A 14,023-nucleotide genomic window follows, 5' to 3' on the forward strand; every position below is an offset into this window, starting at 1 on the left:
CGCCCCCCAGTGCCAGCCAGGGGAATCTCTCCTGCCTCACACATGGTGGGGCCCATGGGGCCGGATCTGGGGCAGTTGTAAATAGCGTCTCACTGGAAATTCACTAATTTATTAAATCCAGGCAGTCAGCGCGGTGTGTGTGTGTGTGTGTTTGAGCAGGGCCTGGGGGGCCTCTCAGCTGAGCAGGGGGCAGGCAGGACTCCTGGGTTGTATCCGTGGCTATGGGAGAGGATGGGGGGCTCTCGTGGTTAGAGCGGGGGTGGGGCTGGGAACCAGGACTCCTGGGTTCATTGCCCGGCTGTGACAGGGCAGCACCCCATTTATCCCAGCAGGAAACTGGGACGGAGCGCCCCACCTGTGTCAGCAGACAACTTCGTGGGGTAGCCGGCCCCCCACCACCACCAGGTCCTGCCCCCGCTCCCCACAGCGCCCCCTGCTGGGCGAGGCTGGGGCTGGAATCTGTGGAAATTGATGATCTATTATGGTATTGGCTGGGGAGGCAGGGGGCTGCAGGGCGGGAGTGAGAGGTGCCGGCTGACCTGGGGAGGGGGGCAGTGCCCCCCCACGGCTCCGATTCTAACTGTTGATTCCTGGCCTCCGATCCAGGAGGAAAGTGAGTGAATGGTCCTGTTGCCATGGCAACGCAGTATCAACTCCAAGCGTTGCTATGACGCTGGGCGATTTCCCATCCCGTTCCCATGGCGCCGCGGTCCCTTGGTGTGACTCACGCTTGATAATCTGGTCTGCTTCCAGTCCGGCTCTGGGAGGGCAGTGGGGTCTAGTGGTTAAAGGGGGGCAAGAGGGGCTGGGAGCCAGGATGCCTGGTTCTATCCGGGCTCTGGGGGGGCAGTGGGGTCTAGTGGTTGGGGGGGCGGTGCTGGGAGCCAGGGCTCCTGGGTTTGCTTTTCCTGACCCCGAAGTTGTCCGTCTGTCCTGCAGAGAGCAGCATCGCCCTTCCCTGCCCCCCACGTGCCGCAGATTTGTTTACATGCTTCAAAAGCCCCCCCCACACACATCCCCCCCTCCCCCCACAGGGCGGGGGAGGGGGCAATTCCTCTCCGATCACCGCCTCGCTCATTCATGAACCTCGAAGCCCGTCAGGAAGACGAAGCCCAGGAAGACATATGGCTGTCGGTCCGTCCGTCCGCCCCCCCCCCCCCCCACCGGAGGGGATGGGCCCTGCTCAGCCCCTCCCCCCATTGCTGATCGGGGTGAACCATTCCAGACACACCCCCTCCCCCAGCGATGGGCGAGCCCCCGTCCCCTCCCCCACCCCGTTCCCCTGCGATGGGAGAGCCCCCCCCCCCCCTTCCCAGGGATGGCAGAGTCCCCTCCCCCTCCCCCAGCCCCGCCCTCCCTGGGATGGGAAAGCACCCCCCTTCCCCTCCTTCCAGGGATGGCAGTGTCCCCTCCCCCTCCTCCACCCCGCCCCCTCCCTCCCTGCCACGGAAGAGCCCCTCCCCGCTCCTGTCTCCTCCCCCACCGCGCCCCACCCAGCCGCCGTTCAGCACCGCGAGGCGAACAGCTCCGAGCCCCGGCGCCTGCAGCCCGCCAGCGCGGACGGAGAAGGTAGGATCCCCCGGCCGGGAGCTGCGTGCGGGCGGGGGGAGGGGGTGAAGGGTCCGATCCTGGCCGGGGGCAGGGGGGGGTTGGCTGGGGCTGGCCGTGACGCGGGGCCGGGTCCCTGTGGGCGTCCATCGGTGACACTCTGGAGTGACACCCATTTACACGGGCTGAGAATCCGTCCCTGGAAGCGGCGCTGTGTCTCGATGGGCAAATTCACTCCACAGAGTGCCAGAGGCTCAGCTGGTCTCAAGGGGTGTCACTCCAGAGTGACACTGAGTTACCGCAGCTGGGGTCTGCCCCATTGACCCCCAGCTGATGGACCCCAGCTGGGGGGCTGGCCCCACTGATCCAGTGGAGTTACGGCCAATGGACTGAGCCGGAGGTCTGCCCCACTCTTCCAGTGGCGCTGTGGTGCTGGGTCTGGCCCTGCTGGGGGGTCGCGAGGAATTGGTGGACAAAGGGGAGCCCCTGGTGTTCACAGCAGACTCAGGCTGTGGCCCGCCCTGGGTGAGACGGGGTGTGAGCCGGGGCACAGAGGGGGCAGACGGGTGAGTTAAGCTGCCTGGGTCCGTGGGTCGGATCCTGGGGGTGGGAAAGGCCAGAGCGGGGCTGGGGGGGGGGGGGCCCCCGGGGCTGGGCCAGGAGCGGAGCTGTGCTGGGAACTCAGAGGATCAATAATTCAGCGCCGCCGGCTCCAGCCTTTGTGTGTCTCGCAGGGTCTGGGAGCCAGAGGGTCCAGCCCGGGCCTGGGTTCTTGGCTGACTCCGGGGCTGAGTCACGGCGGCTGTGGCTGGGGAAGAGCCCGTCTCTTGCCCTGAGAGGGGGGCAGCCGCAGGGGCAGCCGGGCGCGGTTTGATGCCTGGGAGTCACAAGGTTGGACCCAACTTCGCAGCTGAGAGCGGTTCCCCAGTGGCAGGCTGTGGAGCCCGGGAAACCAACCGGGCTCAGGCCAGCTGGGGGTCTGGCCCTATTGACCCCAGGGCCGGGCCCCCAGCCGGGGATGGCCCAGTGCTCAAAGCACCTGCCACGTGGCTCAGACACTGTGTGCGGTCTGGAGGGGCAAGGGCAGGGCTGGGAGCCAGGACACCTGGCTTCTGTCCCTGGCTCTGGGAGGGCAGTGGGGTCTAGGGGTTGCAGTGGGGAGGGGGGGTTGTCTGGGAGCCAGGACGCCTGGGTTCTGTCCCTGGTTCAGTTCTCCCCCGGCTTGGACTGTTCTCGCAGCGTCTCAGGTTTCTTTGCCGGGCAGGGTGTGTGTGTGTGTGTGTCGGGGGGGGGAGGGAGTTGTTGTTGTGCAGAAGGGCCAGCTGTTGCGGCTACACATGCCTCGGGGCCCACGGGGGTGTGTGGGAAGCACATGTACCCAGCGACGGAGCCACACATGCAGCCAGAGCAGGCAGGGACACGTGCTCTGCCGGTGCCCCTCACTCCCGACCCGCAGCCCCGCCAGCCCGGCCCCGGGCTCCCCACTTTCCCCCTGCCCATGTGCTGCCCCACCCCATTGATGCCTTTGCTGAGCCAGCCCGTCCCCTGCTCTGGGGCTGGAAGGGAGCCGGGGCTCCTGGAGGTGAAAGGCCCCGTGCCCCACAGCTCCTGCCATGGCGGTGTTTGCAGGCGGTTGCTCTGTTTGACGAAGGCCTGGAGTGATGGGGGCAGGGATGTGTGTGTGTGGGGGGGGGGGGAGGGGAGCCGTCAACGTCTCAGCACAAGCGGGTATCGGGGCCCAGGGGCGGAGGGATTGTGTGTGTGTGTGTGAGAGAGAGCCGGCCAGCGCTGGGGCATGCAATCCGCTGTGTTAGATGGGCCCAGGGGTCTGGACCGGGGAGGGGCCGGGCTAGCACTGACGGAGCTTGGGGCCCCATCGCACTGGGCGCAGCACAGCCCCCCCCAGCTAGAGACAGGCCCCGCCTGGGGGAGCTCAGAGTCTAAATCAAGGGAGGCCTGTGCTTTCGATTCCCTGGGGAAACTGAGGCCCAGGGCAGGGCTAAGCCTGGCCCAGACTCTCAGAGGAGGAGCCTGGAAGCGTACGCAGGCTCCTACGTGCCAGGCGGAGGCGGTGGGACCCTGGGCCCCGCGACGTGCATCCCGGCTCGCTCCCCGCCCAGTGCTGGGTCATCCAGCTGGCCGAGCATCTCTGGGGAGGAGGCGGGGGGATTAATCCACTTGGCTCCATCTGTGACTGGGGCAGGGGATTAGCGAGCAGGGCTGGCCCCCCAGCACCTTCACAGCCGCTAATGCGATCAGAGCCCGGGAAGGGGGCAGGAGAGAGAAAGGAAAGTGGAGCGAGAAACTCCCCATCAGTGTCTGTCTGTCCCTCCATCCCCCCGTCTAGCCAGCCAGCCCCCCTCCACCCTCTACCTCTCCAGCCATCCCGCTGGCCAGCCCGCCCCAGCCACCGGCCAGCCACCCTCCCAGCTGCTGTGCGCGGTTCTGGAGCAGCGTCTGTGGAGCCCGAGAGCTCGTTTCCTTCAGATGTTGTCTCTCCCCCACCCTGTGTCACTAGACGTCCGTCCGTCTGTCCGTCCCCACCCACACCATCCCTCCCTCCATCCATCCATCCACCCACGTGCTCTAAACATCCATCCATCTATCCCCATACACGCCCATCTGTCTGTCTGTCTGTCTGTCTATCTATCCCCATCCACAGTCTCTATCTATCTTGGTCCCCTCCCCCTCCTCTGGCCACACCCATTGTGGGTGGGGCAGACTATAGGCCCGCCCCTCCAGACAAAGGATACACCCACCTTCCTGGTGCTCTGCCAGAAATGTAACCATGACGACCAGACTCTCTCCCGGGAGGACAGGATGGAGGGGACGACCCTCCTCCCTTCCCACCCCGACCCCCCTGTCTGTGAGAGATGCTGCAGTGCTGCCCCCTGCTGGATGTGATCGGAGCACGCTCTTCTGTGTGGCATAGACCCCGCAGTGTGACTGGCTAATGGGGATTCTCCACTAGCTCTGGGCTGTGCCCCCCGGGGCCAGGCAATGCCAGAAATCCCCGAGCCATTATCTCCGCCCTGCACCCGGACAGAGTCAGGTGCGCACGCGGTGCCGTTTACAGCCTGTTATGGAGTCAGACGCTAACGCTATGGCAGGGAGTAGGGACTAGTGGTTAGAGTGGGAGGGCTGGGAGCCAGGACTCCTGGTTCCATTCCTCACCCCACGGGGTGGCGGGGTGGGTAATGTGGGGCGCAGGGTGGTGGGCCAGTGAGGAGCAGTGTGAGCCCCATGTCCGTGGTTCATCTGCTCCGCCCCGGGGCGGCCCCGGCCCATTGCACAGGGGATGGACGAGCCCGTCAGGGCACAAGGGAGGGATAGGACCAGCGGGAGACACTGTACGGGGCGGCACTGACAGCTGGGGATCGAACCCAGGCGTCCTGACTCTCAGCCTCCCTCCCCCCCCCCAGCTGTAACCACTGGACCCCATTCCCTTTCTAGAACCGGGGACAGAACCCAGGCGTCCTGGCTCCCAGCTCCCCTCCCCCCCAGTTCCTTCCTCCTCTGCATTTGGGAGCTTTTCCTTTTCGAAGCTGCTGGGGGTGGGGCTCTGGGCTACAGAGGCTCCCCCCCCCCCGCCCAGGCCCCCATCTCTTAAGTGGGTGCAGGAGGCCAGGGGGCTCCCCACAGCCACGGCTCAGTTCCACCCCCATTGTGTTGCCTGGAGGTCACACCCGTGAGTGCCAACCTTAGGGCCACTCGGCCAGACCAGGGCAGAGACCCCCAAAATGGTAGTGGGGGGGTTAGATAACCCCAAGCCAGCAACAAGCGGGAACCCTTGGCTCACTGAACCGGTCTGACGGGGGGGGGCCCGGCCATGCCACCCGGGCTTAGTGATCAGTGGTGACTCCCGCCCCCTTCCCCACCGCAAATCACCCCACATTCAGGGTCTGCCCCAGAGACCAGTCCCTGGGCCCGGATCAGCTGGTCGCCGCGCTCAGGGGTTCTCAGCCAGGGCCGTACGTTGTGGGGCTCCAGCTGCTCATCCAGAGATTCGCCTCGTTTCACAACAGGCGGCATAAAAATAAAAAACTGAAATGTCCTCCCGGGAGCGACTGGTCCCTACGGCGTTCCGTGGTCTGCGCTCAACCGGCCGCACGATTCCAGGCGCTGTGTTTTATAACTGGAGGGTCAAAACGAGCCAGGGCGAGCGCGGCGGGGCGCGGGGACGCCCTCGTGTGCTGACAGCGGCTTTCGCCAGCCCGTTGCTTTTAAGGGAAGTGACACTCGGGAAGCGCAAGCCTCACCAGCCTCCCGCCAGGGGTACAGGCGTCTGGGGAAGCCGAGGACCAGAGGCTCCGTCCCCGCAAAAGCCAACACCTGGCCCGCAGCCAGTCCTGGAACAAACTAGATAGAGGGTTTAATTCACCAAGAAAAAGGAACCGGCGAGTTATTCACAGGGCAAAGCGCGCAAATCTCTCCACACCAAGGCGTTCCCATCTAGCTGTCGATTCAGGGCAGACCCGCCCCCCGGGCGGGGGGGGGGGGGTCTCCCGCTTCACCTTAGAGTCCCTGGCCCTTCAAACAGCCAAAAAGAGGGAAGAGTTGCCGGTGACTTTGTTTTATTTCCTTCATTCAGCTTTGGAACCCGCCAGGCGAGCGTCCCAGCGCACAACGTTTCCCAGGTGGGAGTGAGCCGCTTGCTAGCCCTGTGTATTGCGATGGGCCTTCACAGCTGATTTTGAGTTCGGGGGGGACGGTTCCTGGGCCTGGATTCGCACGTTCAGCCCATATCTTTTCAAAGCACCACCAGGGTCTCTAGGCTCTGCCCCTCCACACCACAGCTCCAGCCCCTGATTTGGTGTCAGCGGTGGGATCCTGCAGTGCCTACCCCGGCAGTCAGGGGGAGACTGCTTGGTGGGGCTGGTATCTCCTCCTGCACAGACAGAGCCCCCTCCAAGGAGGGGTAGGTGGGGACTCCCATAGCAGTGGGGCTGGGAGTTACCCCAGCAAGATACATGGGGCACTCGGGGCAGTTCACGCCTCTCTGAGCAATTGATTCAGGCCCTCGGCAGACCTGGGCAGGTGTCGGGCACACTCGGGGCAGGGACTCTGCCTGGGTGGCTATGGGATGACCCAGACCTGTGCCTCCCCCAGGTGCAGAGATGAACGTAGCTCGGAGATCGGCCGCACTGGCCTCGGAGGTGACGGCGTCTCCTGCCGAGCCGGCCCCGAATGCCACCGAGACACCCAGAAAGGAGAACGTCTTCGCCAACATGAAGGACAAGTTCATGAATGAGCTCAGCAAACTGCCAAGTGAGTGTTCAGGGGGATCCCTGCCCCACAGCCCCGCGCCACCCCCCAGCAGCAGCTGCATCTTGGCGCCGGGTGAGGGGTCCCTGTATTAACAGCCCCAGCACCCCACCCCAGAGAGGCCACTTCTTGGCACCGGGCGAGGCCTCCCCACCCCACAGCCCCGCGCCCCACCCCAGAGGCAGCCGCATCTCGGCGCCGGGCAAGGACTCCCCGTCCAGCCAGCCCCGTGCCCCACCCCAGAGGCAGCCGCACCTCACTGCTGCCCTGTCCTTGCCGCAGTCCCGCCCTGGGCCGTAGCCACCATCCTGATCGTGGTGGCTCTGCTGCTGCTCTGCTGCTGCTTCTGCGCCTGCAAGAAATGCAGCAAGAGGAAGAAGGGGAAGAAGGCGAAGGAGAAAGTGAAGGCGCAGATCAACCTGAAAGAGGTGAAGGAGCTGGGCATGAGCTACATCGACAAGGTGAGAACTCTTGGAGGGGGAGCGGCTCCCACCCGGCCCCAGGGCGCGGGACTGGCTGGCTGGGGCGGGAAATGGGGACCGGGTCCTTTGCCCTCCGGGGGCCGCCCGGTCCAAGGGCCGGGGGCTCAGTTCTGGACTGAGCTGCCATTGATCTGCTTATCTCCTGAGCCTCCCAGCTGCCTAAGTCTCTGACCTTGGCGGCCACCTGGGGGGACTCCAGATGGACGGGACGGGATGGGGGGCGGGGAGACGCACCACCGGGGGGGGGGAGCAGTTGCGGGGCGGTCAGAGGGCAGATGTTATGGGTCAGGTGTGTGTCCCTGCCACCCCCCCGCTGGAGGGGAATGACCCTGCGTGTGTCCCTGAGGTGGGGGGTGGATGCAGGGGGGTGTGTCTGTCTCTCTAATCCCCCCTCTCTGTCCTGTCCTCCCAGGTGCAACCCGACATCGAGGATCTGGACCCGGCCCTGCTGCCCGAGGCCAAGGACGAGAAGCCGCAGGAGAAGCTGGGCAAGCTGCAGTACTCCCTGGACTACGACTTCCAGAACGGGCAGGTGGGGGCGCCCGCTTGGCCTGCTGTGGGACCCAGGCATCCGGGCTCTCCTCCCTCCCAGTTCCAACCCAGGAAACCCCCCTCCCAGAGCTGGGGAGAGAACCCAGCAGTCCTGGCACCCAGCCCCCCCTCTAACCACTACACTCCCCTCCCCTCCCAGAGCTGGGGAGAGAACCTGAGTCCCCCCAGCTGGGGCACTGCTGGGGGGGAAGCTCACAGCGCTGCAGACGCCCTGTGTCACACCTGGCCTTTTCCCTTTAACCCTTTCCCAGCTGGTGGTGGGCATCATCCAGGCGGCCGACTTGCCGGCGCTGGACATCGGGGGCACGTCCGACCCCTACGTCAAGGTCTTCCTGCTCCCCGAGAAGAAGAAAAAACACGAGACCAAAGTACATCGCAAAACCCTGAACCCCACCTTCAACGAGTCCTTCGCCTTCAAGGTAACGCCCCTCGCTCCCGACCCGCAGACCCCCCCAGCTCTGCCGGCGCCCCTCACTCCCGCCCCGCAGCCCCCCCGCTGGAGGTGGGCCCACGCTGAGCTCTCGCCCCACAGATCCCCTACGCCGAGCTGGGCGGGAAGACGCTGGTCATGGCCGTCTACGACTTCGACCGCTTCTCCAAGCACGACGCCATCGGGGAGCTGCGGGTCCCCATGAGCTCCGTGGACCTGGCCCACCTCATCGAGGAGTGGCGGGACCTGCAGTCCGCCGAGAGGGAGGAGGTGAGGCCCCGCCTTCAGGCCCTGTCGCCTGGCAACCCTGTGCCCCTCCCCTTTGCGGGGGGGGGGAACCCCAGCATGCTGGGAGGGAGATTCCCTGCGGGGAGGGGCTCCCTGGTGGGGAATCCCGGGGGGCAACCTTGGCTAATGTGTTGGGAGATTGGGCTCCCTGGAGCTAGGATTCCAGGGGGAGAATTGGCTGAGGGGGAGGGTGCAGTTCAGCCTCCCACCCCCCAGTCTGACCATGTCACCCTCCCCCCCCTTTTGCCCCACAGCAGGAGAAGTTGGGGGACGTCTGCTTCTCCCTGCGCTACGTCCCCACGGCCGGCAAACTGACCGTCATCGTGCTGGAAGCCAAGAACCTGAAGAAGATGGATGTGGGGGGGCTGTCAGGTGAAACGCACGGCGCTGCGAGCTCCCTCCCAGCAGTGCCCCAGCTGGGGACCCCGGTGCTGGGAGCTGCCCTGGAGCAGTGCCCCGGCCCAGGCCCCAGCTCTGCCCACCGTGAGTCAGGCTCACACCTGGATGTCCATGTGGTCAGTCTCCATTGACACCCTGGACTCGGGCCCCAACACCCTTGCTGGGGTGCTTGAGCCAGCTGGACCCAGGAAGTGTGGGATAGTTTTCCCGCAAGGGCCTGGAGGCCCAGCTCAGGGGTTCATGTGTCTGGGCTCGGACCAGACTGGTGCGGAGGGTCTTGCATAGGCCAGCATAACCCTATAGCTGGGGGGCTGGGAAGGTGGGGGAGGGGGGCTCGTGAGACCCAACTCAGGTGGGGCCTGGGGTCTCCGTTCTGATCCGTCTCTCCCCCGGCCTCCCAGATCCCTACGTGAAAATCCACCTGATGCAGGGGGGCAAGCGGCTGAAGAAGAAGAAAACGACCATTAAGAAAAACACGCTGAACCCTTATTACAACGAATCCTTCAGCTTCGAGGTGCCCTTTGAACAGATCCAGGTGAGTTCTCCTCCCCACCTCCCCCGCCCCTGCCCCCCCCAACTCTGAGCCAGGCAGCTCCCCGCCCTGGGGCCGGATGGGAGCCGGCGCTGCCTAGAGGGGAAGGGCCCTGAGTCCCGTGTCACTGCTGCGAGGGAAGATCGCAGCGCTGGGGAAGCCTCAGCTGAGGACACTGCTGCAGGGAAGCTCGCAACGCGTGGGAAAGCCCCGGCTAGTGGCACCCCTGTGGGGAGAAGTCCGTGGCCCTGGCAGGTTTCCCGCTGGGGTAGATGAGCTCACGGTGCCGTCTCTCCTCCCCCGGCAGAAAGTCCAGGTTGTTCTCACCGTCCTGGATTATGACAAGCTGGGCAAGAATGAGGCCATCGGGAAAGTCTTCGTGGGCTGCAACGCCACGGGCACGGAGCTGCGCCACTGGTCCGACATGCTGGCCAATCCCCGGCGCCCCATCGCCCAGTGGCACACCCTGCAGACGGAAGAGGAGGTGGACGCGGCCATCGGCATGAAGACCTCCTGAGGCCCCTCTTCCCCCCCCAGGCTGGCCTAGCCGGCGGGCAGTCATCCCATCTCCCGTCCTGAGCGAGTGGGACCGCGTGAGTGAGGCGCCTCTGGAGAATGTGTGTGTGGGGCTGCCTGTGAGCCTGTTTCCTCTTTCAGAGCCATTCCTGTCAAAACACGTTCGAGAAAACCCTGTTTCTGATGCGTTGTGTGAACGATGAGGTTTGCGTTGTGTTGAGAAGCTGGCGAGAGGTTTACTATGGGGTTACTATGGGGTTACTATAGGTTTACTGTGGGGTTACGATAGGACTGCAGTAGGTTTACACATCATGTTGTGCTGCCACATTTGAAAACTGGGTCTTGTGTGTAAACCTATTGTAAATCTGTTTACTGATGGCTTACAACAGGTTTACTTTATGGCTACCGTCGCTTTACACAGGTGGATGTCTTATTATGGTGACAACACTTAAAAGCTAGGCCTCTCATGTAAATCTCTTGTAAATCTGTAGCGGAGGCATCCTAAAGATTTCCAGGTTTGGATCTCACAAGTCTCCTGTGTGAAACTATTACAACTTTGTTTACTATGCGTTTACAATATACTTAGCTACTTGGATGCTGTAGCACACTGCCACCTTTGAAAACTAAGCTTAATGTGTAACCCTATTGTAGATTTGATTCCTATGTGTTTCCTAATGGTTTACAACAGGTTCACTCTGTGGTTACACTTAGCTTCACACATTTGGATGTTATAGCAGGGTGCCATATTTTAAAACTAGGCTTCATATGTAATCCTGTTGTAAATCTGTTCATAATAGCTTTACTATAGATTGGCTCCAGGTTTATTTACAGCTTTACAATATGTTTATTCTACATTTACAAGATATTTACTATGGGTTTGCTACAGACTCATGACAAGTTTACTGTAAGCTTGCTGTGGTCTGATGATAGGTCTAATATGGGTTTACAACAGGTTTACTATTTACAAACATTTTTACTATAGGCTTACAATGCGTTTATTGTGGGCTTACAACAGGTTCACTAGAGATTTACAAGAGATTAACAACAGGTTCTTTATGGGTTTACTAATAGTTTACAAAAATGTTCACTATGGGTTTACAACAGGTTTACTGTTTTACAAACATGTTTACTATAGGCTTACAACAGGTTGGCTGCATGTTTACTATAGGCTTGCAGTGAGTTTACTGTGGGTTTACTACAGGTTCACTATAGACACGTTTACTATAGGTTTGCAACAGGTTTACTATGGGTTTACAGCAGGTTTTTCTGTTGGTTTACAAACATGATTACAACAGGTTCACTGTGAGTTTACAGCAGGTTTAACATTAGTTTACAAACATGTTTACTATAAGCTTACAACGAGTGTACACATGAGGGCCAGCATTCAAATACATACGCCTTGCTCAGCTCATCCTCCGCTGGCCACTGTCTCCTGGGTGCACGTGGGACAGTTGGTCCTCGGACATTTAGACCTGTTGCAAATGAGTTTCCAGCAGCTTTACACATGAGACCCAGCTTCCAAACACAGGCTCCTTTAGAACGGAGGCCATAAAATGGGCCCATCCCTTTAAGGCACCAGCATCAGAGAGCTCCGCTCCCGCTTTCCCAGCACCTGGTAGGATTATGACCTGGCTCGGTTTAATTCATCTCCCTTGATGTTTTGTTTCGGTCTTTTTGCCATTGACTCAACTTGCACCAATGAAACCAGGCTGAGCTGGTTCCCACCGGGCTCCTATTGTACCAAATCTTGCAGCTGGTCATTGCCACTGGCAGGTGCTAGCTAATTAACATCCTTGAGGAGGTGATTCAGTATTATTATGATAACCCACCCCCCCGGCTCTGGAAGGGAAGTGAGGTCTAGTGGTCAGAGCAGGGGGGCTGGGCACCAGGATTTTGTGGGTTCTCTTTCCAGCTCTGGGAGGGGTGTGGGGTCTAGTGGTTAGAGCAGGGGGGTGGAGTCAGGACTCCTGGGTCCTATTCACCATTTTGTTTCTTGTATCGACCCAGCAAGCATGTAGAACTAGTATCCTTTGGGGCCTAAGACATGCCTTCCCTCCACCCCCGGTTTAAATCTTCTCCGCTCCGTTGCCTCCTTCTGGGTCCCAAATTTGAGCGAGAGTCCAGCCAAGCTGCCAGGAAAGATGGCCGCCCTCCAAGATGTCTGCCACCCTGCCTGTAAGGCCTGGCTGGGTGGTAATTCCATTGGCCTGGCCCTCACTAGCTGTCTAACACTCCACCACCTTCCCCCGGTTCAGCCTCAACTTCTAGCCGTAAGCAACATGACGGCCACTGCTCAAGATGGCCACCGCCAGGCCGGGAGTAGGATAATGGCGGATGGGATCGTGTACAGGCCAAAGAGGATGTTGTAACCTGTGATGTGTGTGGATTCTGCCCCCGCCCTCCCTTTTTGAGGACCCCCGCCCCTTAGCGGCGCTCCCCTTTATAAGCCGCACCCCTTTTGAACAGATTTTCGTATCGATGTATTTGGCTGCGCGGTAATGTCCTTTGGTCAGGAATAAATCGAACCGCTCTATATTTCCGAGGTGTGTTCCTCCCGGTCTCCAGCAGGACGGTAAAAGTGGAGTCACTCCTGATTTACGTGGGGGTGAGGGAGATGGGAACCAGCTCCAGTGACCTCAGTGGAGTTACTCCTGGTTTACACCCAGGTTAGCGAGAGTGGTCTCAGCCCCGGTTGACTCCAATCCACTTTCTCATCACACTCTCCGTTTATAGAACAAATCAGCACACGTATCTCAATGTTCACCCATGACAAGTGAGGCCTGGTCCTCGCAAAAGACCCTATCATAACAAACCAGCACAAAGTTCGTGAGTGACAAACTGTCCCATATGGCCTGGGGCTAGTGAGTGACCCTACAATAACAAGCCATTCCACTGCTCGTGAGGGACCGTACAGTAACAACCAGCCCAGAGCTCACGAGAGACCAGGCTTTAAAGAGCTGTTCTAGACTTTCCCCGCAGCTTGTGGCTGATTTCGTGGCGTGGTCCTGGCTGCAGCACGAGGCCTTTCACATCTGCTGCCGTTAGCTACATTTTGTAATCCCAGCGGGAGAACAGGTGTCCGCCACCTGCCAGGCCCAGCCTGCTTAGGAGCCCTGGCCGGGGCCTGCTGATCTGAAGCAAATTATGGCATTAAATACTTTGTCCCCCAGCAAATCCCTTGCCAATCCGGGAACAACAGGGGCTTTATAGGAAGATGAAAATCTTTCCTTCCCGGAGACGTAATTCATTGTGTGCAATTAAGGAGAGGCAAGGGGGGAGGGAGTGTGTGGGAGAGGGCGAGACGGGGACAGGATGAGAGATGGGGGATGCAGAGAAAGAAGGAAAGAAAGAGACAGATAGGTGTGCAGAGGGAGGGCTGGACGGATGGACGGACAGCTGTATTCATTGATACAAAAAGGCGTGTGTATGGGGATAAATACATACGAATAGATAGACTAACAGATCAGATTAGACAGACGAGTGTCTAGGGCAAACGTAGATGGATTGGATTGGATTAGACAGAGGGGTGTGTATGGGGATGGATAGATAGACAGATAGATAGATTAGATGAAGGGTATATGGGGATAGATGGATGGATGGAGTGTATAGGGCTGGAGGGGTGGACAGAGGGTGTATAGGGATGGATGGACAGAGGGGTGAGTAGAGGGAGGGAGCGAGGAGTGGATGGGGATGGATGGACAGAGGGATGGGCAGATGGGAGAATGGACGGAGGAGCGTAGGGGGTGGATGGAGAGATGGACAGACAGAGAGATGTGGGGGTGGACAGACAGAGGGGGGATGGACAGAGTGATGACTGTAGGGGGTGGAGGGAGGGAGGGACAGATGGACAGGGGTGGGCAGAGGGGTGGATGGACAGACAGAGGGATGGGGGGTGGACAGACAGAGGGGGGATGGACAGAGGGATGACTGTAGGGGGTGGAGGGAGGGAGGGACAGACAGATGGCTGGGGGTGGGCAGAGGGGTGGATGGACAGACAGAGGGATGGGGGGG

General features: G+C 60.7%; 1 protein-coding gene across 2 annotated transcripts; it reads left to right on the forward strand.

Annotated features, from left to right (window-relative positions):
* The first annotated feature begins 6,705 nt into the window (after nucleotides 1–6,705).
* SYT5 (synaptotagmin 5) lies at nucleotides 6,706–12,547 on the forward strand. Of its 2 annotated transcripts, none has more exons than XM_067552436.1 (8): nucleotides 6,706–6,816; nucleotides 7,096–7,274; nucleotides 7,708–7,827; nucleotides 8,099–8,266; nucleotides 8,380–8,547; nucleotides 8,820–8,937; nucleotides 9,366–9,499; nucleotides 9,804–12,547. In XM_067552436.1, exons 1-8 carry the CDS (start codon nucleotides 6,777–6,779, stop codon nucleotides 10,011–10,013), a joined length of 1,137 nt encoding a protein of 378 aa, XP_067408537.1. In that variant the 5' UTR covers nucleotides 6,706–6,776; the 3' UTR covers nucleotides 10,014–12,547. The 2 variants fall into 2 exon arrangements, with proteins under 2 accessions (XP_067408537.1, XP_067408538.1); XM_067552437.1 differs by having other exon boundaries at nucleotides 9,813–12,547.
* The last annotated feature ends 1,476 nt before the right edge of the window (nucleotides 12,548–14,023 follow it).

Source organism: Emydura macquarii, unplaced genomic scaffold (assembly GCF_026122565.2).
Source record: "Emydura macquarii macquarii isolate MOO-44397 ecotype Brisbane River unplaced genomic scaffold, CSIRO-AGI_Emac_v2 contig_1386, whole genome shotgun sequence".
Lineage (NCBI taxonomy): Eukaryota > Metazoa > Chordata > Testudines > Chelidae > Emydura > Emydura macquarii.